Source organism: Pan troglodytes, chromosome 2 (assembly GCF_028858775.2).
Source record: "Pan troglodytes isolate AG18354 chromosome 2, NHGRI_mPanTro3-v2.0_pri, whole genome shotgun sequence".
NCBI lineage: Eukaryota > Metazoa > Chordata > Mammalia > Primates > Hominidae > Pan > Pan troglodytes.
The window spans coordinates 183206634-183233474 of NC_086015.1; the positions used below are offsets into that span (position 1 = coordinate 183206634).

The 26841-nt window shown below is 36.7% G+C and overlaps 1 protein-coding gene across 7 annotated transcripts in view; it reads right to left on the bottom strand.

Annotated features, from left to right (window-relative positions):
- Positions 1 to 6084, bottom strand: part of PEX5L (peroxisomal biogenesis factor 5 like) — a 241669-nt gene extending 235585 nt beyond the window's left edge. For 3 of the 7 annotated variants that reach the window (XM_001168575.8, XM_016942333.4, XM_016942329.4), the window contains exon 1: positions 5498 to 5997. In XM_001168575.8, the coding sequence (XP_001168575.2) occupies positions 5498 to 5518 (21 nt within the window). In that variant the 5' untranslated portion in view covers positions 5519 to 5997. Of the gene's footprint in view, positions 1 to 5497 lie in introns of all 7 variants that reach the window. The other 4 variants (XM_063806405.1, XM_003950233.6, XM_003950234.6 and 1 more) reach the window with 3 other exon arrangements.
- Between the last annotated feature and the right edge of the window lie 20757 nt (positions 6085 to 26841).

Sequence of the window (26841 nt, forward strand, 5' to 3'; positions counted from 1 at the left end):
GATATCTAATGGGGTCTTAATAAAAAAATAGTATATTGGTTACTAACTAGTAAGAATCAGTCAGCATGACATTATAACATTGGCAGTGTGTTGTATTATTACACCTTGAGCAATTGTCTTGATAGTTAATGAATAGAGTATTAACTATCTTCCTGTTTATACTCTATAATATAGTAATATATAAGCTATAATAATTTTTCTGAGCAGACTGGGAAAGAAAGTCTCATTTGGTATCCCTACTAAAGGGGATGGTATAGGTGAGGTGAGGTAGAAGTGGATGAGGTGGGGGGTAAGGAAAAGGTCACTGAAAGAAACATAACCCCCACTTCATAGCACTCTGGCCTTGGATTCATGCAATAGTTCAAGATGATTTGTGTTTTATATGTTCTGAATTATAAAAAGGTGAAAAATGTTTCAGGAACTTGGTAACTAGTTTTCTCTGTCAGCATATTTGAAATTATATTTTTAGATGTCCCAAACATTCAGATTGGATTTAGGTCTCTTAATAAGGACACACTAGGCTGGAGTTTACCTTTACATTTAGCGTTAGAATTGCACACTGGTTATCCTATAAATGTATCAAGAAGGTAATTTTAAAATATAAAACCTTTTAACAGCTTTAGCTTATGTTGGAAACATGTGATCTCAATGAAAAGTGTAAAAAAGCAGCCTGCCAGATGTTTTGACTACATGGTGTATCGCATCTTAATGTTTCCAGGATTGGCAGTGGTAATACTAGAGATTCAAAATTGTAGAGTTAACAAGTTGTGTTTTAACCTTTTCTTATTCTTTACTTTAAAAAATGTTTTATAATAAAAACATTTATATGATGAAATTTTTACTTTCAAACACATGTTTTTAAGAGGAATATTTATAAACCACAAATAAAATCTACAAAGACTATATTGTGTTTCTTATAGTAAGTATATAAACTGTTGGCCAGTATGGCTGGGGAATGAGATTTTCAGATTAATCAAGTATTCTGCTAATGCATACTAAAACTATTATAACTTTCAAGTGTTAAAAGCTCAACACTACATCCACACCAAACATGATTTGCATGTGAATATACAGGAAGACACTTCAGAATCTTGCTGGAGCTTGTGTCATAATTTTGATCAACAGCTTAAATGTACATGAATTTGCTTCAACAGAGTTCTAGTTAATATTTCATCATACTTATGCTCATCATTACCTATAAGATGACATTTGAGGAAGAAGACCAGGTGCCACTTGAACTGAGATAACAAAGGGGGAGAGGAAGGCAGCAGCAACCACTGACCAAAACAACACAACAAACCCCAGCACTGCTCACTCTCCTGAAAATGCCACCCCCGTTCCAACTCTAAACTAATCTCAAAGACTCGCCTCTGAAAATGTGTGTATGTGTGTGCGTGCAGGTGGTTTATTGCTATTAGTCATATCTTTGCTAGCAGTTAATGCTTTAGCAAAGGGTTAAGAAAGAAAGAACACAGGATGGAAAAGGGTGAGCCGGGAGCTGCGGTTCATGCCTGTAATCCTAGCACTGTGGGAGGCAAAGGCGCGTGGATCGCTTCAACTCAGGAGTTCAAGACCAGCCTGGACAACATGGTGAAACCCTGTCTCTACAAAAAATACAAAAATTATCTGGGCATGGTGGCATGCACCTGTAGTCCCAGCTACTTGGGAGACTGAGGTGGGAGAATTGCTTGAGCCAGGGAGGCATAGCAAGCAGTGAGCCGAGATTGGGCCACTGCACTCTAGCCTGGGGGACAGAGAAAGACCCTGTCTCAAGAATTAAAAAAGGTGGTACCAGGAGGGAAAAAAGTGGATCTGTTAGAGAGGTGGAAGTACCCATGATAAATATCATCTGCTTTACAGTTTTGCTGAGGGCCTCAATTATGATAACCTACTGTTTAGGGTATTGAAAACAACATTCTACAGTCTTACCTTCAATTGATTTCTTATGTATTTTGTTTCTAGTGAACCTAAATAAATCACCAGGGGCGAGATCTAATGTACTAACATAACTTAAATTACCTAAGCTATTCCCCTTTGTGGAGATTTTAAGAAAAATCTTAAGTAAAGTCATATAGAAAAACAAATGCAAAACTCCCCTGGGGGAAAACAAATGGCTACTTTTTGAGCTGTTAATAATCTTACAATTTTTGTCATTTAAATTTTCCTTAGTTTATGTCCTGTGAAGCTAGAGGGTGTGGAATGATTCCCCAGACAGCTTGAATAAGTCAAAAAGTCTGCTTTGAATGCCTAAAATAAAGATCAGTTACAATTACAAATAGATTTTTTGTTTGATTGCCTTCTGAAATAACTTTCTTTTATTAAAAAAACCCATTGCTGTGGATTCTTCAATAACAATTCAAAAAATCTTAGTAGAAAATTGAAATTATATTTCTCTGTATTTATACCACCCCAGAAATAAAACAGCTAGGTTAAGAAAACATTGAGAGACATGTAATAATTTCCTCTAACTGGAAATGTTAACTCAAATGCACATAGGCAAATAATCACCTCAGCCCTGAACATACAGAGGTATTGGTGGAATTAAGACCATAGGCCCTCAGTGAGCAACAGAGTTTTGTCAGAACCGATGCTAAAGTATATTCAATCATCATCAGTGCCCTTGGTCAAAAGAAAAAAATAAGTAAATCTAAAACAGTCACAAAAGAAGCAACCTTTGCTTCATTTACTGGGGTGACTAACTCCCCTTGGAAATAATTGGTAAGGCAGCTAGATAAAAACATAGCTCCAGGACCCTGCTCCTAAGAAATATACCTGCGGCTTTTACTATGAAACCAAGAAATATCTGTTACTCTATGCTCTATCTGTAATAGATGCCAACTTTTATTTTCTAATGAACTAGCAGAGCAAACCAAATGTGTGTTTTTAAAAGTCTGCAGTTTCTAAAATGAATTCAGATTCTACCATAAACCAGATGAATTAGCCATATGTATGAGAATTAATAGACTTTATCTGCAAAATCATTAAGTTGCAAAAACAAAGGCACCACAGGAGTTTTAAATTAGACTATTTTTAAGTCTTCCTGAGAACACCTGCCCCTACTTCAAACTGCTAATTTACAAAGCACTTTATTTTAAAGTCTCTTGGATACAGAAAAGAGAAGAATTAGAATGCATAGCAAAAGATTGCAAACATTTCTGTTTCACTCTTGTTTTAAGGTATCAGTCAAGTAACATTATGTTTCAAATTAACTCCAAAGCTGGCAGAAATGTTAGTAAATCTGCTTATCCCTGGTCCACTTTACCAAATATGGATTCAGATTTTAATCATACACATTTTGGAGTGTTTGGAATGTGTTTCTTCTTATCTGTGATTAGAGTCAGGTACACACAGGAAGATGATAGTATCTCTGATAAGGAAACGTTATTTTGTCCATAGGCTAAATAATATTCTTTGGGGGAAGAGATATGAGTTTAAAATGTAAGCCAACAAGTATATTATAAATCAATCTGTAATAGGTATTTTTTTGTTGGGGGGAGCAGATGCCCATTCAGATCATCATACTATTGAATAACTACTAAACGTACCTACTAAGGCCTCGGAAGTTTTATGTTTAACATTAATGGTTAATAGTAAGTAGGAAAAAAGTATTATGCTCTGAAATTTTGGTGGATGTATTGATTACAGTCTTTATTTAGTAATGTTTTAATTTAAGCTTGGCAGCAAAGATTTGTGAGTTTTACTGCAAGTCATCATATTTGCTGTTACAGCAGTGCACAAGCAAAAGACATTAAGTTGGGAGAATATGCAGAGTCTTATATTTTGTTTATTCTTTCTAAGTGAAATTAAACCCTCAGACATTGTTCCAGGCAACTCAAGTTTCAATAACATTCTCCTTTGAGATATTGAGAAAATTGAGTTAAAATTGTTTTTGGGTGCATGAATTTACCATATTGTTGCTTCGATTCTTCATTCACAGTAACATATTTTTTAAGCAACAAAACAATACTGTGCAAAGTTTTTGTTAATTTCCCCTTAGTGGTCAATTGTCAATTTTGTGTAAATGAACAATTTTTTGAGGGTTGACTCTATTAAAATCTTCCTGTTTTACTCTTGTGAAGAAACTGTTTAAAAAACAGATAATATATAAAATTGTAATTATCATTCTTGGGTGAAGATGAAGCATAAAACTATAGTAATAATTCTTTGTTAATTTTTTCAGCAGTCATTATTTGAATTCTTCTATGTTACTTAACTTTTCAATTGGTGTAGCTTTTATAAGAAACATGCAGATCACATTGATCATATATAATATTTAAAAATATGCTTCATTCACTACTTTTTGTCTATCAAATGTGATATAATTACATTAATAATTTTCAAAACAGGATGAAGTTAGTCATACGGGAAATCTTTTGGAATTCTGGCACTGTATATTGAGAATTCTTATAAAAATTGAGACTATGATGAAATATTGTGTTTTATTTAAAAATGGATTATAGTCCAAAAGAATTTCCCTAAGTTATGGAAATTAAATCTGGGTAGTACTAAGTCATAAATATAACAACATATTTATCTATTTCCAATTGCTCTAAAAGACACAGAAGCAAAATCCTCAGTATTCACAAATGTTATACACCAGGATAAAGGCATCACACATAATGATTGTATTTGACCATCTTTGGAATGGAAAGGAAGCCCAAACATCAAACCTGATGACTAAACCATTTAGGTGCAATAAAGAGTCCAGTTCATACTTTAGAAAGCTGAGTTAGTATTTTATTTTTCTCCCAAAGCATATATCTGCCTTTATAAGAAAGAACCAACCGTATGAATGAGAACTGGAGTCAAGGTTAAAGTAATCTTGCCCAAGAGAGTAGAGTGTGTTTGCATCGGAAAGAAGCAGCGGCTCAGCTCAGATGAATATTAATAACAACCGGAGGCAGCACCTCCCCTGAAAAACATTAGAGCTCCTTGGACATGTGTTTGAAATTCATCCTCCCAAGTCATCCTGTGACTATTGGAGTAGATGGCAATGTCCCATAATGTGAAGGGGGAAAATACAGTATAAATCGTTTTTTAAATATAACACTTTAAAAAATGAAACGAAAGTGACAGAGTGTTCTAAGTCAAGCAACCTTTTCAGACGGTAAAGGAAAAGCTTTGTCTTTCCTATTATTGTTTGCCCTTCAGTTGACATACATGCTGAGATGCATCAATAGGATTACAACGGAAACACGGTCATCTCTAGGGTTTCCTCTGTTTCGATTCCTTGATCCTGTTTAAAGAAACAGGCTCAGGGAATGCACAGAAAACAAACTTCCCCAATCGAAGTTCTGAGGTCTTCCCTCCCCTTCTCCCACCCTCGGAAACCGGTCTAGTTTTCCCGGCAGCACCGGACAGAAATGTCACGGTCATGTTGCATCACTTCACTTGTTGAGTTGTGCGAAGGCAACACTTGACCACAGAAACTTGGTGAACCGCCTTGCTCTTAAATTAGCCCCCAAGAATTCTCTCCAGCCCTATAGAAACGTCTTACCTGCATGTGTCCCTGGTACATTCTGCTTCGGTTTCTTCAGGGCTCCCTGAGGCCACCGGATGCTTTTCCCCCGTGCTTACTTGCCCACCAAAAGAGGGGAAAAGGTGGGTGCACAGCGGGTTCTCAGAGGGTGCTCCTGAGCCCCCTGGAGCTCCGGGTACTCGGCCGGCCGGCGGCCACTCGGCAGCGCTGCGGGCTCCCGGGAACTGTTCTCCGCTCGGGGTGCTGAAAGCGGACGCGGGAGAGCGCGCAGAGAAGGCGAGGAGCCGGGTCGGCCAGGCTCTCCGGCAGGCGCGGGTCCTGCTCGCGGGGCGTCTCTAGAACTCACTCCTTCTTCGCCGAACTCTTTCTCGCTTCCTGCCAGGTTGCCTCATGTCTCTCTCTCTCTGAGCTGCGAACCCCCTCCTCCCAGCCCTGACGTGAGCGCCTACACCAGCCGCCGCCGCAGCTGCCGAGCGGGGCGCGCGCCGTTCTCCCAGCCGCGTGCCTGCCGAGAGGCCGCGGGACCGGGCACGCGCGCGCGTTCCCAGGGGCCTGGGAGCGGCCCGAGGGCGGCCCCGGGCGGTGCGCGCTCCCCGAGCGCGTCCTCCGGGCTGCGCGCGCGCGGCGGCAAGGCGAGGTGCCGGCGGGCGGTGGTCGCGCTGGTGTACAACGCCCGCAGCGCGGCGTTCAGGTGCGGCGTCGGCGGGCAGGGCGATTCTAGCGGAGGGGATGGCCGGCTGGAAGAAAGGCGGGAAGACATGCATCGTCTCTCCGGGGGCCATCCACCGCGACTGAGCCTGTTATCCTACAGACATTATAGGCTGAGTGCAGGTGTTGCCGAAGAGTTTACTTCGGTTCTGATTCAGCTCTCGAAAGTTACCTCCGTATCACCCGTTAAATAAAGACTCCCCGCTCCCCTCATCCCCAGTTCATCGCCGAGCATTCTATTTAAAACGGCAAACCCTAGTCCCTAAGGATCTGGCATGCTTTATTTTTTTCCCTAGCACGTAACATCACCTAACATCCTTTATATTTTCCATATTTATTTTATGTATTGTCTGTCTCTCCCTCTGTACAATGTTATTTCCATGAGATCAGGGACTTTTTTTTAGGGGGGTGGAGTGTTGCACTTGGTTTTGCACGTGTGTGCACAGTAAGGTATTTAGTACTTCCTGACACATGGCAGGCACACAATAAATATTTGTTGAATGAATAGACCTTTACTACTATACACGTACACACACATACACACATATATGAAGAGTGCATTTAAATATGTCTCAAGTTGAGACTGGGTAGTTTGATGTGTCTACACAATAAATGTTCATATATACACACACACCACGGGGTGGTGTATACTGTGATTACCTAATTTTGTTGGTAAAAACATCTCCAATTCTACAGACCCCTCATATTATGTACAGCATGATATCCCCAAAATATTGCATATAGCATAATATGCTTTTCATAAAGTTTAAAAAATCCCTAGAAATGTCAATGTGTATTCATATATTCATATACAACAATATAAAAAGGAAAGCAGTGGAACAATGAATATAGTGTTCAGAATGTTGGTGACCCTGGGTGAGGGGAGGCAGGGAAAGAGATGGGGAAGCATTTCACTTGAAGGTTAGATGTTAATGTCTTATCTTCTATGCCGGGTAGTGATTCATAGGACACCTAATATCCTATTAAAAATTACTGTGTAACTAAATAAAATAGAACCATGTATGGACTAATGAGGAGAATGTGAAATGAACAAAAGGATGTGAAATGAACCAATTCAATGCATCTGAGGTCCTAAAACAACCAACCAAACAAACACAAAAGGACTAAGACTTGTAAGCAGGAGACATGGATTCCTATTAGATTCCACTAGTAGTTACCCTTGGACAATTTCCTTTTACTACTTTGGACATCAGTTTTTTCATGTCTAAACTCTGTATAAAAAACTTATTTTTTTTACCCTGAAAATTGAGATATGTTCATAAGCACTGTAAACTGTAAAATGCCATCCAGTTCTTATTTTATTGTTCTTTATAGGACAAAGCACAGGACTTGGAGTCAGCAACAAGAGGTGCTAGTTCCATCTCACTACCTCACTGCTCTCTTGGGCAAGTGTACCAACTCTCTATTTCCTCAATTTTGAAATAAGACAAATATCTACCTAGTGTGCTGCACAGAGCTGCTGAGGACTGAATGTATGCAAAGGAAGTTGTAAATTACCAACCATGATATACGAATATGCAAACAGACATTTTTTTTCCCAGTTCAGAAAAGATGAGGACTGATTTTCTGAGACCTCAAGTACTGCAGATTTTGAAATGGGACTAATTATCATATAATACTATCATGTTATATAAAAACTGGGAAAAGTATAGTGCTTTGATTTAAAAGTACTAGAAATCTGTGAAGTAACAATAGGGTCAAAGTTTTCCAATCCATTATATGCTTGTTATTATCTAATGGCAGGTTCAAGGAGCCAACAACCATAAAAGCATTTGGATCAGAATGGCAACTGCCTAGAGTTGAAGCTAGAATTCCATATATTCTCTTCTTAAACCTGAGTCACTTATTTTGTTACTGCCTACATTCTCAAAATCTCAGGAGTGAAAGCTTTCCTTTGTGAAGAATTCCTCTTCACACTTATTCCTTCTGTTAGAAGATAAACTAAGGCACATTAAAATTTTAAAGGGTTTTTTGAGCAAATAGCCATTCATGCATCAGGCAGCAGCAGACCGAAAGCAGTTGGGGACTCTGTCGGAAGTCGTTGAAGGGAAAGATTTTATAGGGTAAATGTGGAAGTGGAGCAAAGAAATTATTTGGTTAAAGAGGAATACTGGATTTATTTGGATCATTCTAATGGAAAGTCCATAGTTAGAGGTTAGTTTGTGGTTTCTGATTGGTTAAGCTTAACTTTCACTTTCCTAGAATATTTCTTAGACTAGGAATGAGATTTGAATTATCTTTATTTTCCTCAGAAACAATGCATGTCTAATAAGCTAGGTCCAGAAAAATATTTTACAAAAGATTTATTTTGTAATTAAATTTGAAGACCCTTGTTACTCAAAACGTGGTGTGTGGACCAGCAACATCAGCATGTCCTGGGAGCTTGTAAGAAATGCAGACTCTTGGGTGCCATTTCTGACCTACTGAATTAGAATATGCGTTTCAACAAGATCCCCACGTGCTTGTATGCACCATAAAATTTGACCAGCACTGTGGCCTAGAAGGTTTATTTATTCATGTAAATATGTGGCAAAGCTAGCTCTTGCCTTTTGCAGTGATAACACATGAGCAACCTCAGTACCACAAGAGAAGAAGAATGCATATTGCACTCCATTTATAAAATAATCTCACTGTATTTTGAGTGGTCAGTGGACTTGGCATAAAATCATAGCACATTCAGCTTTCTTACAGCAAGAAATGTGCTTAGTACCACTGCAATTTTAATCACTGTAACACAATTAAATAATTGAGAGGTAGCAGTAGAATCTATTTTGTATTGACAAAATTTAATTTTGCTTATTAGTAAGCGAATCCTCCTGCATTTCAAATAGGTATTGAAAATTCAGGATTTATTAAATCTTTGAAAAAGCTTAGTAAAAATGATGAGGTTAGTGTTCTTGTGGACTTAAAAATCAGAGATAAGAGTCTTTTGGTGATTCAATCATTCTTTCATAATCTGTAGAATTCAAACTCTGGTGCTGAAAGATGGTGCAGGAGAGAACAAAAGTCAAAATAATTGTAGACCAAAATTAAAATGACTAATTGGTATTTGTTGTTCAATCAGAAGGAGGAACATTTTGTTAAAGTTTGCCCACTTACCATTTTTGTCTCTTCGACACATAGAATGAGATTAGCTGGTGTTTCAGGGCATTTGATCTGGAAAAAATTTGGGAACCCCAGGCTGCCAGGAAGAATTATGAATAATAAGAGTATGTGGACTCTGATGACGAGGAGATGGCAGCAATGTTCTTCCAAATGAACAAACAAGCTGGATGCTTCAGAGCTGGGCCTCCTATTAAACCAATTTAAGAAATTACACTATATTTGTTTACTCTTTAGGACAATGTTTTTTCAGTGATCCAATATTGCTTTTAATATTAAGTGTACTTTCTAGAGTTTCTTATTCCTGGTGAGAAAACATTTGTGAACAAAAATATTTCTTGCTTTTGACTACTCCTTTCTACTGTTGCCACTGCCATCCTAGCCCAGATTCCCTAAACCTCTTATCACTTAAAGCTAGTTTTATCACCTCCGTTCATCTCCTACGTCAACCTATCATATACATCGCAGCCAGATTAATTTTATAAAGGTCAGCATAATCACAATGCTGCTCAGTTCAGAAATCTTTAGTGGCTTTCCATTGCCCACTAATGTCCCAAAACTTCAGCTTTTTATTCATAGTCATGGAATATCGTTTGCTGCCCAGAGCAACATCCTCTTCTAGTGGCAGGAAGCCTCTTTTCTCAAGGCTCTTTGCTTTGAATAACCATCTCTTCCTCACTCTGGTCCACTTGTGTGGTAGTGGTAGGAAACATTTTACTACCAGGCTTTGGGGGTGCAACATAGCACCCAGGCTGAGCCAACCAGTGCATTCCGTCCCCATTGGTCACAGTTGGAGATGGGCATATTACCCACGTCAGTCAATCAGGGAAATGAACTCAGCTCCAGGACTACTCGGGAGCAGATTGATTCTTCCTCTGGACTGGATGTTCTACTGATGTTAGCTTGGAACTGCCAGAATCCAGCACACCAATTCTGAAAAGAAAACCAACCTGGGGGAATAATAATCCAGGCAGGCTCCAGGAGACAAAATTTGAGCCACTAAATAAACCACACTTAAAAGCTAGTCTAAAGTAATCTTTAAGTTATTTCAGCTAGTGCCATCTCTTTTCTGGTTTACTGGATTTTGGTCACTTGCAACCAAAAGAATACTTATGAATACAGTGGCTTTCCATAGACTGACCCTGTCTTTTTTCAGTTCTGTATGTTCTCTACCTTTTGCAATAACCCTGCTTTTTAATTATTCCCCAAAGTCAGCCCAAGTTATACTCATACTCTTGCCTCTTCTTGGAATGTACTCTCTCTCCCCACTCCTCTTGAATAAAAGCTCATTCATTTATCAAATTTGGTTTCAAATTCCATTTCCTTCCTGAAGCCTTTCTTCATCCTCTAACTGAATACTTCTCTTTGCTGGGAACTTCTTTATGATACGCCAAATGACATTTTTTTAAATTATAGTTTTTCTTTTTTTGTTGTTTTGGAGACAGGGTCTTGCTGTATTGTTTAGACGGCACTGCGGTGGCATGATCATAGTTCACTGTAGCCTCAAACTCCTTGGCTCAAGTGATCTTCCTGCCTCAGCTTCCTGAGTTGCTGAAACTACAGGCATGCACCACCATGCCTGGCTAATTTTTTTAAAAACCTTTTTTGTAGAGTTAGGGTCTTTTTATGTTGCTCAGGGTAGTCTTGAATTCCTGGCCTCAAGGGAGCCTTGTGACTCATCCTCCCAAAGTGCTGGAATTACAAGTGTGAGTCACTACACCAGGCCCCCAAAATTTTTCTTTTGTTTAGTTATTTCTGTGCTTTTTAACTCTCTATTAGACGTAGGCAGATGTAGAGACAAGAACCTTGTTTTATTCCTTTTTATTCTTAAATAACTTATGAATCATGTATGTAGAAATACTGCCCAAGGTAATTTATAGATTCAATGCCATCCCCATCAAGCTACCAATGACTTTCTTCACAGAATTGGAAAAAACTACTTTAAAGTTCATATGGAACCAAAAAAGAGCCCGCATCGCCAAGTCAATCCTAAGCCAAAAGAACAAAGCTGGAGGCATCACACTACCTGACTTCAAACTATACTACAAGGCTACAGTAACCAAAACAGCATGGTACTGGTACCAAAACAGAGATATAGATCAATGGAACAGAACAGAGCCCTCAGAAGTAATGCCACATATCTACAACTATCTGATTTTTGACAAACCTGAGAAAAACAAGCAATGGGGAAAGGATTCCCTATTTAATAAATGGTGCTGGGAAAACTGGCTAGCCATATGTAGAAAGCTGAAACTGGATCCCTTCCTTACACCTTATACAAAAATTAATTCAAGAGGGATTAAAGACTTAAACGTTAGACCTAAAACCATAAAAACCCTAGAAGAAAACCTAGGCATTACCATTCAGGACATAGGCATGGGCAAGGACTTCACGTCTAAAACACCAAAAGCAATGGCAACAAAAGCCAAAATTGACAAATGGGATCTAATTAAACTAAAGAGCTTCTGCACAGCAAAAGAAACTACCATCAGAGTGAACAGGCAACCTACAGAATGGGAGAAAATTTTCGCAACCTACTCATCTGATAAAGGGCTAATATCCAGAATCTACAATGAACTCCAACAAATTTACAAGAAAAAAACAAACAACCCCATCAAAAAGTGGGCAAAGGACATGAACAGACACTTCTCAAAAGAAGACATTTATGCAGCCAAAAAACACATGAAAAAATGCTCACCATCACTGGCCATCAGAGAAATGCAAATCAAAACCACAATGAGATACCATCTCACACCAGTTAGAATGGCAATCACTAAAAGGTCAGGAAACAAGAGGTGCTGGAGAGGATATGGAGAAATAGGAACACTTTTATACTGTTGGTGGGACTGTAAACTAGTTCAACCATTGTGGAAGTCAGTGTGGCAATTCCTCAGGGATCTAGAACTAGAAATCCCATTTGACCCAGCCATCCCATTACTGGGTATATACCCAAAGGACTATAAATCATGCTGCTATAAAGACACATGCACACGTATGTTTATTGCGGCACTATTCACAATAGCAAAGACTTGGAACCAACCCAAATGTCCAACAATGATAGACTGGATTAAGAAAATGTGGCACATATACACCAGGGAATACTATGCAGCCATAAAAAATGATGAGTTCGTGTCCTTTGTAGGGACATGGATGAAATTGGAAATCATCATTCTCAGTAAACTATCGCAAGAACAGAAAACCAAACACCGTATATTCTTACTCATAGGTGGGAATTGAACAATGAGAACACATGGACAGAGGAAGGGGAACATCACACTCTGGGGACTGTTGTGGGGTGGGGGGAGGGGGGAGGGATAGCTTTAGGAGATATACCTAATGCTAAATGACGAGTTAATGGGTGCAGCACACCAGCATGGCACAGGTATACATATGTAACTAACCTGCACATTGTGCACGTGTACCCTAAAACTTAAAGTATAATAATAATAAAATAAAATAAACAAAAAAAATAAAAAAAGAAAAAAAGAAAATTCTAATAATTGTAGAAAATAAATTAGAAGTATTGAAACAGTATGAAAACCAAGCAAATAAAATAATTCTAAAATAATTTATTCTGAATATGAATTTAAAATATAATTCTTTTGAATAAAATATTAATGAAACTGTCATTGATTTTATGTAGAATCACACAATATTAAGGCTGGGGAGAAAAAGCTTATAGCTCTGTGGACTGATTCCCTGCTTTTTCAAGTAAAGAATGTCAGGACCAACAAAGTCAAGTGCCTAATTCCTAAAGTGATTTTTTAATGTGAAATAAATTATTCTATTTATGAATAAATAAAGGAATTTGGGGGTATAATTAACTCAAAGTACACTAGTAATGACCAAATTCAATTCATGCCACAAAATACTGATATCTGAAAAAATATTTTTGATGAATTAGTACATTAGGGAGAAAATATAGTGGATGAATAGTTAGACTTAGGAAAAGGTAGCTAACCTCATGAACACTTGCAGAAAGGCATTTCAGGAATATTATTGAACCAAAGCTCTACTTTATATCAGTGAAAATGACGTTGGTTTTGTTACTCACAAAAAGAAGGGATTTGATTTTTAAAAGAGTTCATGCTGCAGAAAGAGATAAGCAAGATTAAAACAACTATAGAGGTGAAAAAATCTTATAAGGAATTGGGAATTATAGTTTCTAATCCTGGTTAAAGTAATTATCTTTCCTTGAGTATCCTATTCTGATTTACCTCTTTTACAACAGACAGTTGTCAGCAGGAAAATGAAATCTTAAGGCTACTTTTGAAAAAAGAACTAAGATTTTGATGTGATATATAATGCCTATGTGTAAATGCTTGTAAAATTAAAATGTTTTAAAACAAGATAATCTTGGTATTTGTTACAGCCTATGGCATTTTGCAACTGGATGGTAGAGCTTAGGTTTTTTAATTCCAAAAAGAGTGAATCACTAGAATATTATATATTATTGTAATAAACATTCATAGTGTCTTAGTTTCGACTCATATCTCTCCTGGACTATTTGTGAAAGCCTCCTACATTTTTTTGTCCTCCTCTTTTTCTTCATTCTAGTCTATTCTCTATGAAGTAATGAAAGTCAACATTCAAAAATAATTGTAAATTACTTTTAAATATATATATATATATTTGAAATAAATTAACTTTCTCCATTAGCAGGAGGATAAAACCCACATTTTATTTTAGAGCAAGCAAAGCTGTTCACTATTATTCCTTCCAAACTTCTTTTCCTACAAGTGCCCAATTATAGTTTAGACTCCTTCAGCTGATTGCAGTCCCCTGCATATGCCACAGTGGGTCATACCTCCATGCCTGAGCATTTGATGTTCCCTCTACTTGCAACTTGCTCCCTTCCTTCTTCTCCTTCAAGTGCTAGGAAATACATATGTTTGCTTCAGGCCTTTGTTCAAGTGTCAGCTCCACTATGATGTTTTCCTTTACTCTGCATGCTTTATTCGTGATTACATAGTGGTTGCATGCACTCCTCAACAGTGTTATCTCACAAGAGTGTAATTGTTTATTTGCAGACCTGCCTTCTCCACTATGCTGTACATCCTAGCAAGCAGAGATTGTTCTTATACACTACTGTTTCCTCAGGGCTGAGCACAGTGCCCAGCATTATTGAATGAATACATTTCCATCTTTCCATTAATAGTCTTTTCAGTTTTCCAAAGTGATGCAGTCAATTTTTTGTCAGTAAATATGCAAAAAAGTGAATGTTAATAAAAAAAATTATGAATTTTACTCATTTGGCAAAATAAGGAATTCAGCATTGAAAACCAAAGAAGTCTTTTAAGCCCTCTAATGAAAAGTTATTTTCAGGCACATGTACTATTAACTGTATCAGAGATAAAACTAAAATGGATTATGGTAATCACTTTACTGCTGAAGAAATTGAGAGCTGGACAAGTTAAGGGACTGATCAGATCAAGGTCTCAGCTCTGGCCAGTCCTCTTTGTCCACCTCAAAAGAGCTGGAATCCCAGGAAAAGGAATGTGAGAACCACTTGACTAGCCTATCAGACCTTCCTGAAAATCAGGGACACCTAGGCCAGTGTTGAAGCTGTGGTTCTTCTAACCAATGTGAAGAAAGATAAGGATTTGAGTTGGGGGGCGGCGGGGGGGGGGGGGGGTGAAAATTTGGTAGATTCTCTGCTCTAATGAATGGATGAGGCTCATTTTATACTAGCAAATACTCCTACGGAAATTGATTCAGTTTGGTAAATGAAAATATACTTGAGCTTTGAAATTTCTCAGACTTTGAGAAGAAAAATTATTCACAACATAAATGACAGAAAATGGGCAATTATATTGCAAATACCTTTTATGAATATATTTTTGAAAGATAAAAAATCCAATAGGAACAAGGGCAAAATATAAAATAAAATTCACTAAATAAAGAAATTTAAATGTTCAAAATAATAAATGATTAATAAATAAAGAAGTTAGCAAAAATAGTAATGAAAGGAATGGTTACTTAAACATAGCAGTGTCATTGTTGCTTATTGAGTTGGCAAAGTTCTCTCTCTCTCTCTTTCTTTTTTTTCTGAGAAGATGCTCAGTATTGGAGATGTGCTTGAAACTGACCCTTTTCTACATTGCAGGGGGCATTGTCCTTAGTGCAACTTTTCTGGAGGATGGTTTGGCAAAATACGGATCAAGAGCTTCAAAAATAGTAATGTCCAGTGACAATATTTCCACTTTCAAAAATTTTTAAATAATCATGAATTTCCACTAAGATTTATGTATAAAGAATTGCTTTTTAATAATGGGAAATTGGAAACAACTTAAATGACCAACAATAGGAAAATGGTAATTTATTCATTTGAGTATGATAGAATACCATTCATCATCTAAAAAGAGTGATTTAGAAACTAATGGCATGGAAAATATGTTAGTAAATATTAATGAAAAAAGTGATTTCTATTATAATATATATAGCAGTATATGTGTGTATATATATACATAGGGCATATGTATGTGCATGTGTACATATATATGCATATATATATAATATAATCTCTTGCTGTCTGACTCTCTCTAAAGGAACATTCACTATAATTATTTTTGAAAACAATTACCAAAAATTGACAAAACAATTCACCATACAAATTCATTATCTTAAAAAAAAACTTATGAGGAATTTGCCAACACTAGCTAGGGAAAACTAGTAATGTGAAAGCAAGAAGGTGTACTGACCACTGCAGTCTTATTGCACCTGTTCCCTATAGGAGTTTAAACATGCTGTGCATTATCATTTATGGTCTTTCCAACCCTTTCCCTGTGGATCTAGATATTCAAGGGTACCAGTGATTGCTTCTGTGAGGCACCCGAAGGGGTCTACCAGCCCAGGTTTAATTCAGATGTTACTTTAATTATCTGATTCATTATTTTATTGTTTGCATTACAGGCACACTTTCTGTAGTGTAGAAGGAAAATGTAATTTACATTTGCTAATGTACAATCTCCATGTGTACTGCATGCAAACATGCCTACTAATGAGTTCATTAAGAGTTTAATAATTAGGTAATTGGTGTTTTATCTGCTTTATATTATGCAGAAATTCTTGGCGACTTGTTATATTGGTGTTTAAGAGTGTTTTAATGATATTTGAGGAAATTATTTGGAGGGTTTTGATGGGTTGAAAATTTTTTTCATATTAAAGTGATGAGATATAGGCTCCTGTTAACTGAAAATTTACTATTTCAACATTTTTTAAGAAGCAGATTATTTTCAGATAATGAAGATAATGAGAGATGCTTATATATGTGTGTAAGTGTATGTTTTCAATATTCGTTCTAGAATCAAATACCTCTGGGATGCTAGTAGTGATGCCTACTCTGTGAGTTTATGTTGAGTTTTGCATTGTAATTCTGTATTTTCTAAGTTTTGCAAAGTGAGGTTTGCCATGAAGTTTTGCCAATAAAGCAAACAAACTAAAAAGGAAGATAGATAAATGAGGGTTCCAGACTTCATTTCAGTGACTTCAGTGAGGCGGGAAGAAATCGAGTGCTATTTGTAAAAGGGGTGTGGCAAGAATGTGTTTTTGGTGAAAACATGATGAAAACCTAGAGCATATGACATGGGTTCTGAGAAAGGAGTGAATAGCTACTTAGTAGATTCTTCTGTGTTGCTCTTTTGTATCTGAAACATTCATATAATTTTGTGTCTTTTGAACACCAGTGCAGGTCAGAGGGTACGACTCAGAAACTCTAGGGGACAATCACAAAGGCATTTAACATTAGGCTGGATACCTTGTATTTATGTTATCTGTAAGGAGCTAACATGAATATTGACAAGTACTGCTGAAAATGTGTGGTAGAGAGATACAGAGTTTCTGTAATTCGGCTGTTCTTAAGTTTCCTATGTTAACAGCAGTGATGGTTCCTCATCTCGCTTGATTAGGAGGAAGTCCTGTTTGTTACCTTCTTCCTCTTTTTGAGACTCTCCAGTAATATATGTCTTCTCATCTGGACAGTTTCTTTAGGTTTCTTGGTTTCTCATAACCATTTCTTAAGGCTTCTGCAGCAATTCACACAACACCTTGTTCCATGTGTGGACCTAGGTCCCATTCTAAATCCCCCAGACCTGTAAGAGCAGGCTGTGGTTTTAAATAAAACTTTATGAAAGGCTTGAGGCTAACAGAATGGGGTTTACGATGCAGAAGAAAACCAACTGGAGATTAGATGTTGCTATTCCCAACTGGCCATTCTCCCATTTTCCTTGGCCAGTGCCATGTTAGAGAAGTGTGTTCTTCCCCATCATTTAGAGGTGGCATTGACCAAATACTCTCTGTTCTTGGGTTCAGAACCCCTAAAATTGGACAATTTATGGTTTTCAGAAACAGCACTCAATGAAGAGGCCCTTTATTTATAATGCAGTGCAGTTTAGCTCCTCATTGTCCATTTGAGATTAGGATCTTAGTGTGATAGCTGTCTTGCTAAAGTTATTGAATTGTTTTTTTTTCTCAAATAAGAGTCCTGAGCCATAAGGGTGAAATCAAGCCACCACCATGAGCAACGGAAAGAACTGTAGAAACTTTGACATTACAAAAAAAAAAAAAAAAAGTTTCAAAAAGTTTCAAAGCTCTTAGAATCAATTCCTTGGGCTTGGCTCAAGTTCAAAAATCTGGTTACTCAGCCTATTCTGCTCTTATCAAAAGGTTTTGCAAACAGAAAATTTCCTCAAGCACTTAAATTAGCATGCCATGATTGGTTGGAGTGTATGTGAGGGGTATTTTCCAAAGCTGACTCCAGCAGTCACGTTTTCATTTCTCCCTGTTACATTTCTAATGAGCCATAGATGGAAAATCAGAATTAATAATATCACAGTCATTATTACCAATGTAAGATATGCAAAATGTCACTGAGTCCCAGCTCTTATACCTACTAGATATATGTGGCTTTTGTAAGTCACTGAATCTCATTCAGCCTTAGTTTCTTCACCTGAAAAATGGAGATAATACTTACCCTTAAGGTTTATTGCAAAGATTGTAGATCAGTTCCATAAATTGCTGGGCATGGTGTCTTGCACATCACAGATAATGAATAAATTATAGCTATTGTGACTATATGATGAGGATTACATCTTCACCTTTCTTGCTCCTCTTTCCCTCTGTCACAATCACCTGGCAAAAACTCGACTTTGATTAGATTCAACTTTCTACTGTTTTCACACCTGCAAAACATTGCTGGCCTCATCTGACATTGAAAACCACAAGCCGTGGTGGCTCACGCCTATAATCCCAGCACTTTGGGAGGCCGAGACAGGCGGATCACCTGAGGTCAGAAGATCGAGACGGGCCAACATGGCCAACATGGTGAAACCTACTAAATACAAAATACTAAATACAAAAATTACTAAAATACAAAAATTAGCCAGGCGCGGTGGTGTGCGCCTATAATCCCAGCTACTCTGCAGGCTGAGGCAGGAGAGTGTCTTGAACCCAGAGGTTGTGTGAGCGAGATCGTGCCACTGCGCTCCAGCCTGGGTGACAGAGGGAGACTTCCTCTCAAAAAGAAAAAAAAAAGAAAAGAAAAGAAAAAAGAAAACCACAAAATTCGAGTACATTACTGATGCTGCCCAGCAAATCTTGCTACATTTCTTTAGTCAATCTACTGTTACACTCTACTGATCCCAAGCACCTCCTTCCCCCTCTTCACCCTCAGCTGGTTACTTCTTTTTTAAATTTCACTGGGTAAAGAGGGAAAATCAAGAATATAATTTCCTTATCCTTCTACCACATTTATTAATCTACTTGTATTTTGACCTGAATATTTTACTTTTCCATTTGTTTTAAATGACAAACTTTCTTCTCCCGAGGCCAACTCTTCCTGTTGTGAACTGGATGCCAACCTCTTTTATCTCCTCAGGAACTTCATGCCTGCACTTTTCATCTTCATTTTGCATTGTAATTTGTCCCCTCTCTACTGGCTCATTTCCATTAGCCTAAAAACGTGTAATATCTCCCACCTCAAAATAACAACATACTTCCATGCCTTCTCGATATTCCCCATCTACCAAGCCTTTTCTCTGATCCTTTATAGCTAAACTCCTTGAAACTTGACTATTTCAGCTGTCTTTACTTTCCCTCCTCAATTTCTCTGATATCAAATCTATTCAGGTCTTTGTTCATCCTGCACCACTAAAACTGCTTTTGTCAAAGTCAATAATGACTTTTATGTCATCAAATTTAGTGGTCATTTTCCAGTTCCCATCATACTCAACCTATTGTCAGCATTTGTCACAGACTGTCACTCCCTCCTTAAAACGCTTTCTTCGTGTTACCCCATGGACATCACTCTCCTTGGCTTCCTCCAATTTTGCTGTCTGACCCTGCTTCCTCTCATTGGCTGGCTTTTTCTCAGCTGAACTTTGTTGTGCTTTGGGGCTCAGTCCTTGGGCCTCGTCTTTATCTCCATGCATTCTCTAGATGACCTGACCCAGTTCCCTGGCCTCTCTACACTGATGACATTTTTATGTCCAGCCCTATTCTCACCCCTGAACTTCAGACTCATATTTTCAACTGCTTACCTAACGTTTCCACTTAAATGCCTAATAAACATTTCAAACCTAACAAGCCCCCACCAGATCAAACTCTTATTTCCTACTTCCTTCTAAATCTGTTATTCCCGCTGCTTTCCCCCTCGGTAAATGGCAACTCCATTCTTGCAGTTGTTCAGGCAGAAAACATTTAAACATCCTTGACTCCTGTCCTTCTCTCATACTCTAGATCCAATCTATTAGAAAATTCTGTCAGATCTACCTTTGAAATAGGCAGATTACTTCTCTCCATCTCTCCAACTACCACTCTGGTCTGGGTTGTCATTATCTTTCACCTGGACATGCCGGAGCCTCTTAACTGGTCTTTCTGTTTCTGTCCTTGCCCATCTGCAGACTTTTCTCCACAACAGCCAGAATGATCGTTTTCAAACACTATTCTGTTCAAATCTCCACATCTCACAGTAAAACTCAAGTCCTCGGGCCTGCAATATTCCAAGATCTGCCCACAGTAACTACTTTGACCTCAGCCCCTCTTACATGCCCTTTTGGACAGTTGGCACCAGGCACACTAGCCTTCTTGCTGCTCCTTGACCTCCCAAGAATGTTCCAACCTTGGAAATTTTTACCTAGAAGCATCTTCCTTCAGATATCTGCATGGCTTGCTTTCTCACTTCCTTTAAGTCTTTCCTCAAAAGTCATTATTAAAGATACCTCTGTGATCATCCTACCTAAAATAACACTGTTACTCTCCACACCCTTTGTCTTGCTTTAATTTTTTTTATATTATTGTCACCAATTGGCTTCAGTATATTTTTCTATTTATTTTTTGTTTTCTCTTACTGCAATACTAATTCCCTAAGAGCAGAGACTAATTTGTCTAATTACTGCCACATCTTTAAATATATACACACATATTTAATACATATATACACATATAATATGTATACACATACATATATGTACATAAACATACATATGTACATATTTGTATGTATATTTATATTTTTGTTGAATAGATTACAATTCAGAGGACCTTCAACTAGGTCTAAGTTACATTTACCTATGGAAGTATCCAGAGATTGGACCGTTTCTCTGTGAAGCAGCTTCTTCACATGACCTCTTGTTCTGCTTACTTTCCAACCCAATTTTGATATCTGCTGATACAAACCAGTATTTCTTCCTCCATGTAGAATCTAACCACAACCAGTGCCTAGGACTGTTATGCTTGCCTGACTTTAACTGGCTGATGCCCATGCCTAGCCATAACCTGTGTTCCTGATGCCCCTGCTTATTATGCTAGCAGGTCAGCTGCTGTCTGAAGCCTAGCTTCATATAATTATCTCTGATAAATACTCTGATATGTTATAGCAGAGATGCTCAAACTTTATCATGTATAAGAATCACCAAGCGAACGTAATAAAAATCTAGACTAATTGGCTTAGGCCCAGGGATTTGGACTCTGAGGGTGTGAGTGGGGCATTTTTCAGTAATCATTTCAGGTCCTTCTGATGCAAGAAGTTCTCAAATGATATTTTGACTACACATTGTTTATGTTCTCTATCACCCCAATAATCTACATACTACTGTGTTAGAAGATTTTCGAAGGGTTGGAATTAGCAATGCTGCAAATGTGATCCTTGTTACAAATTCAGAAATGCTTGTATTTTGGATTTTGGTCTGGTAGCCTTATTTTTTTTCTTGTAAGTTCTGGGTGAGTTGTGACATACAGCATATATCATTAGCTCTGGAAATGTCACTATGTGGACCTGAGTGCTCCCTATATTGCCTCCAAGTGGCTTAGAGGCAATAAGTGAGATGAATTTTAAAATTACACAGACATCTACAAATAAATAGGAGAAAGAGAAAAGGAAGCAGTGCTCACTATCTGACAAATGCAGGTTGTTGCTGGATGGGCCTAGGCATTTGTGAAAAAGTGCAGTGTGTTACACGTAACCTCATGATATAAGCCAATGAGAATAGGAAATATGTGCTGAATTCAGACTTGTCCTTCTTAAATATGTTCTCAGTATAACTTAACTCATTTTTTAAAAATGCTCACAGTTTTAAGCCTTACCCATCATAACACAGTGACAGAAAGTAAGCTATTGATTTCTGGTTAAATGAAATGCTTATCACTTCAACTACCTTGTGAAGTTTGTAGAACGTGGTTTATGTTCAATGAGTAGTCACTCTTTTTTTCAAACCTTTTTTTAAAAGCAATCCCCCACACCTGCCAAAGGTCTCTGCTACATTGTTCTAACATATAAAGCACATAAGTAACTGCTATATGTGGTTACTGAGTCAGCTGTGCCTAACTGTGATAAATACATTAAGTTACATTCTAACATACCTAGAATATTACTGACAGTCTAATGCTAAGAATTGTCTTGAAAATATAATGTACTAAATCAGTTATACAGGGAAATATATAAGTAATAGATTGCCTTTTGTTAGATGAATATTTATAAGTTAAACCTAAACTGACTAATAGCAGCATACTTATTTTTTAAAAAAATTGTAATCTTTTATGTCTGTTCTAATGGGGTAACTTTATGTTCAGTATTACATTTCTCTACAATGATTAAAAGTGGAGTTAATCCTAATGGCATCTCTCATTATGAGAGTCTGGCATTTTTAATTTTGCAACTGCAGAATATCTCAGAATAGCCTTTATTTGTGGACTGGCCACCTGTACTTTTGACTTTGGGCAAATATTTACTGAGAACTTTATATTTACAAGCTGCTGTGCTAGAATTATAATAATAATCCCTAATTTATCATAATGCCTTACATAGTACAAACTGTTTTCAGATTTAAATGACTCTCACTTGATCTGCACAAAAACCTCCCAACACAGCCAGGGAATATGCCAGTATCTTCGGGTGACTTTACTACAGCTCCACTCCACTGCTTCTCATCCTGGGATAAAATAATCAGTTTAATCAATTTAATATCCAGGACTTAAGAGAAAAAGGGGAGCTAGAAACCAAACCAGTAATATTAGTTGTTCAATTAAAACTTCAGTGTTGTTTTTATTGGCCTATTTTTATTCAGATTTTAATTAATATCTGAGCATAAATATATCAGCACATAAATTAATTATTGTTGATGAGATGGAAGAAAATGAAAATAATAAATTATCCCACATACTAGACTCTGGTGAATATATTTTTCTAATCTGCTTGGGTGTATATAAAATTACACTCAAGTACATTAGCAGGATGATATTCTAAAAGTCATATTAACATTTCTGAATAACATTTATAAATACGGAAATTTCATATGATAACTTTAGGTACATGTGAAACTGTATATGAAATATAATCTTAATTTTAAAATATCATATGTACATTACACACATACATATAGAAAAAAGACAGAAAAACATATCACAATGTTAATAATAGGAGTTCAACTTTATTAGTCATTAGGCAAATATAAATTAAAACCACAGTATAACAACATTCTGTCTATTGAAATGGCTAAAGCGTAAAAGAGCACACCAAATTTTGGTGAGATGTGGAGCAACTAGAGCTCTCATACTCATCTAGCGGGAGTGTAAATTGGTCCAACCACTTTGAAAAACCATTTGGCCATATACTAAAGTGAATGTATGGATATCCTGTGACCCAGCAATTCTACTCCTAATTATATCTCCAACATAAATGTATATATATATGTTCACCACAAAACATGTACAAGAATGTCTATAGTAGAACTATTTGTAATTGCCCCAAACTGTGGCATATTCACAGCTAAAAGAATGAGTAAAATATAACTATACAGAACAATATGAATAAATTTCACAAATGCCCATATTCTTTTAATTTAATGTTAAGAAAATGAAGATGTATATATAAAAATGTATAGAGCCAGGCACAGTGGTACATGCCTGTAATCTCAGCTACTCAAGTCTAGCCTAGGCAACACAGTGAGACCTTGTCTCACATATATATATTTATATATATATATGTATGTATATGTCTCATATATGAGACATATACATATACATATATATTTATATATGTATATGTATATCTCATATGAGACATATACATATATATGAGAGCTCATATATGTATATGAGACATATACATATGTCTCATATACATATATATGTATATGACACACACATGTATATGAAACCTTGTCTCATATATATACGTATATCTCATATGTGAGACATATACATATACATATACATATGAGACAAGGTCTCACTGTGTTGCCTAGGCTAGACTTGAGTATACATAAGTATACGTATATATGTATATATATACACACATATATTTACATATACACAAAAAAATATATTTTACAAATATATATATACACAGACACACGCAGATAAGTCAAAAGCACACAAAACTTAAAATTTACCTATGGCATTGGAAGTCAAGATATATTTTTGGTGGAGTGTTGTAACAAAAGGAGGCATGAAATGGGAAAGATTCTGAACATACTATTTCTGGATTTGGGAGCTGGACGCTGGTTACACAGGTGAGTTGTTTGTGAAAAGTCAACTGATCTAAACGTGTGGTTATTGCAATTTTCTTTGTGTTTTAATAATTTAAAAGTTCCATAAAAGAAAGAAAAGCATTAACTTTTCTTTCTGGGATATGCGCAGATTCTTATTTATACCTTTCATTGTCTTCCAAATTTTATATAATGAACATGTAATACTCCTATAATTAGAAAAAAGTTACTGAAAAGAATCTTTTCCAGCTGAGTGTGGTCCTCATGCCTGTAATCTTAGCACTTTGGGAGGCTGAGGCGGGTGTGTCACTTGAGCCCAGGAGTTTAAGACTAGCCTGGGTAACATAGTGAAACCCCAGTTACTTGGGGAGAACAAGGCTGCAGTGAGCCATGATGTGGCTCCAGTCTGGGCAACAGAGTGAGACTGTGTCTCAAAAAAACAAACAATGAAACTGGAAACCATCATTCTCAGCAAACTATCACAAGGACAAAAAACCAAACACCACATGTTCTCACTCATAGGTGGGAATTGAGCAATGAGAACACAGGGACACAGGAAGGGGAACATCACACACCGGGGACTGTTGTAGGGTGGGGGGAGCGGGGAGGGATAGCATTAGTAGATATACCTAATGCTAAATGACGACTTAATGGGTGCAGCACACCAACATGGCACATGTATACATATGTAACAAACCTGCACGTTGTGCATATGTACCCTAAAACTTAAAGTATGATAATAATAAAATTAAAAAAATAAAATAAACAAACAAACAAACAAAAAACCTTTTCCTATGTGGTTTCTTAAGTGTATTAATTATAACAATAATAATTTCAACTCCATAAAAATAAAAATTAAAAAGAAGTCTTTCAAATCTGCTGTCTCATTATCCCATGCAGCAGTCAAGGCAGCCATCATTATTTCCTACTTCCTTAGAATCTCTTTGGGTTAGATTCAGGAATTTGAATTTTTTTCAACATCCTTAGTTTATTCTTGTTCACAGCTGATTTTGAGAACTAGGCAGTGCATAAGGTTGCAAAGAGAAATTTCTTACAAAAGAAGAGCAAAATGGGGAGAAGTTTGTTCTCTTTGCTAATCAAAGTCATTTTCATGGTCACAGGTGATATTGCCTAAAAACTTGAAAGTATTTTCACGTATGCGTTGCATATGTAAATTATGATATGTCAGAGAAGATTACTCTGCACTGAAGGCTGGCTCCATTATGATCTAAGAAGAGTTCATATAACATTGAAAATAATAAGTAGTTATGTGAGCTCATTGCCCAAACTTGCCCAGTTTGTGATTTAGGTGAAATTATGTCAAGATGATCCTAGTAACTGCATTGTGCCCAAAGACTATTTGTAATAAACATTTATTTTAATCTGAATTCTCATTAAAGACATTATTGATCAGTATTTTTTGAGTGTTTGTTATGTATTAGGTATTGAAAAATGGAACAGGATGTCAAATAACACAGCTATTTCCCTCTTCTAGTCTCCACTGCTTTGAAGATAGTATATAGTAATGATCTGTGATTGGAGAGAATTTCAGATGCAAAAATATCTAACCATGTGCTCCTGTGTAGAGGATAATGTGATTAGGCTGCTAATTTTTCATCTTAAATGCTTCATAATTATGAAGCTCAGCAAAATTTGCATTACTCTCACACAGTAGTTTCCAGACTAGATAAATCCATAGCACGTAATTGTGAAATTACTTCCAAATGATAATCTTTTACTATTTTCTTCTAATCAATGCCACCTGCCTTCCTTTTAATAACCATAGTTATTTATAATTTTTTCCACTTTGTGCTTTTGTAAAATGTCCTTCACTTCAGAGGCAGGTGAAAATAATTCGAAAGAGTCTTTAAGAGTCTTCTGAAGGCATGTTTTGAGCTTGAACAATATTATAATAAATTATTCCCCAAACAATACTAATTATGACTATCTTGACTCTATTTTTGAATAAAAAATACAGTTTTGCTTGAAAACGCATTTAAGCAGAAATTTTAAAAAGATAAATATTTCATCTGTGTGCAATTTTGTAATCTATTTTTCTAGATTCTGCTTCAAGAGTCTTGGATGTGTTTAATTAAGGTATCACAATTATTTTTATGATAGTTGATTGTGATGTCAGGGATACCAAAACTCTGAAGGAAGTAGGTTGGCAGGAATCAAAATATATTTTCTGTATGTATGTGACTTCACTTACAGATAAATAGTCATCTTTCTACTACCGTTTGTACATAAATAAATGCATCATAAAGTGATTCTAAAGAATAGAGAGTTTTACTCTCATACGTGACAGTGGTAGCAAATGAGCCCTAGAGATGTTAGGGGCCACATCCAAGCACACACAGCTGGTTAACAGCAGCTGTTTCTCGTTTTTCAAAAAAGTTCCCGTGACTCCCACTCCTTTGCTCTTTTTATTCCTACAGAATCAGTTCTACTTTTTCAAATGCATTGTCCTATGATAGTAAAAGGAGCAATAAAATATCTGAATAGTATTAATATTTATTATTTTAACCTATGATACCTTCTGATAAGAAT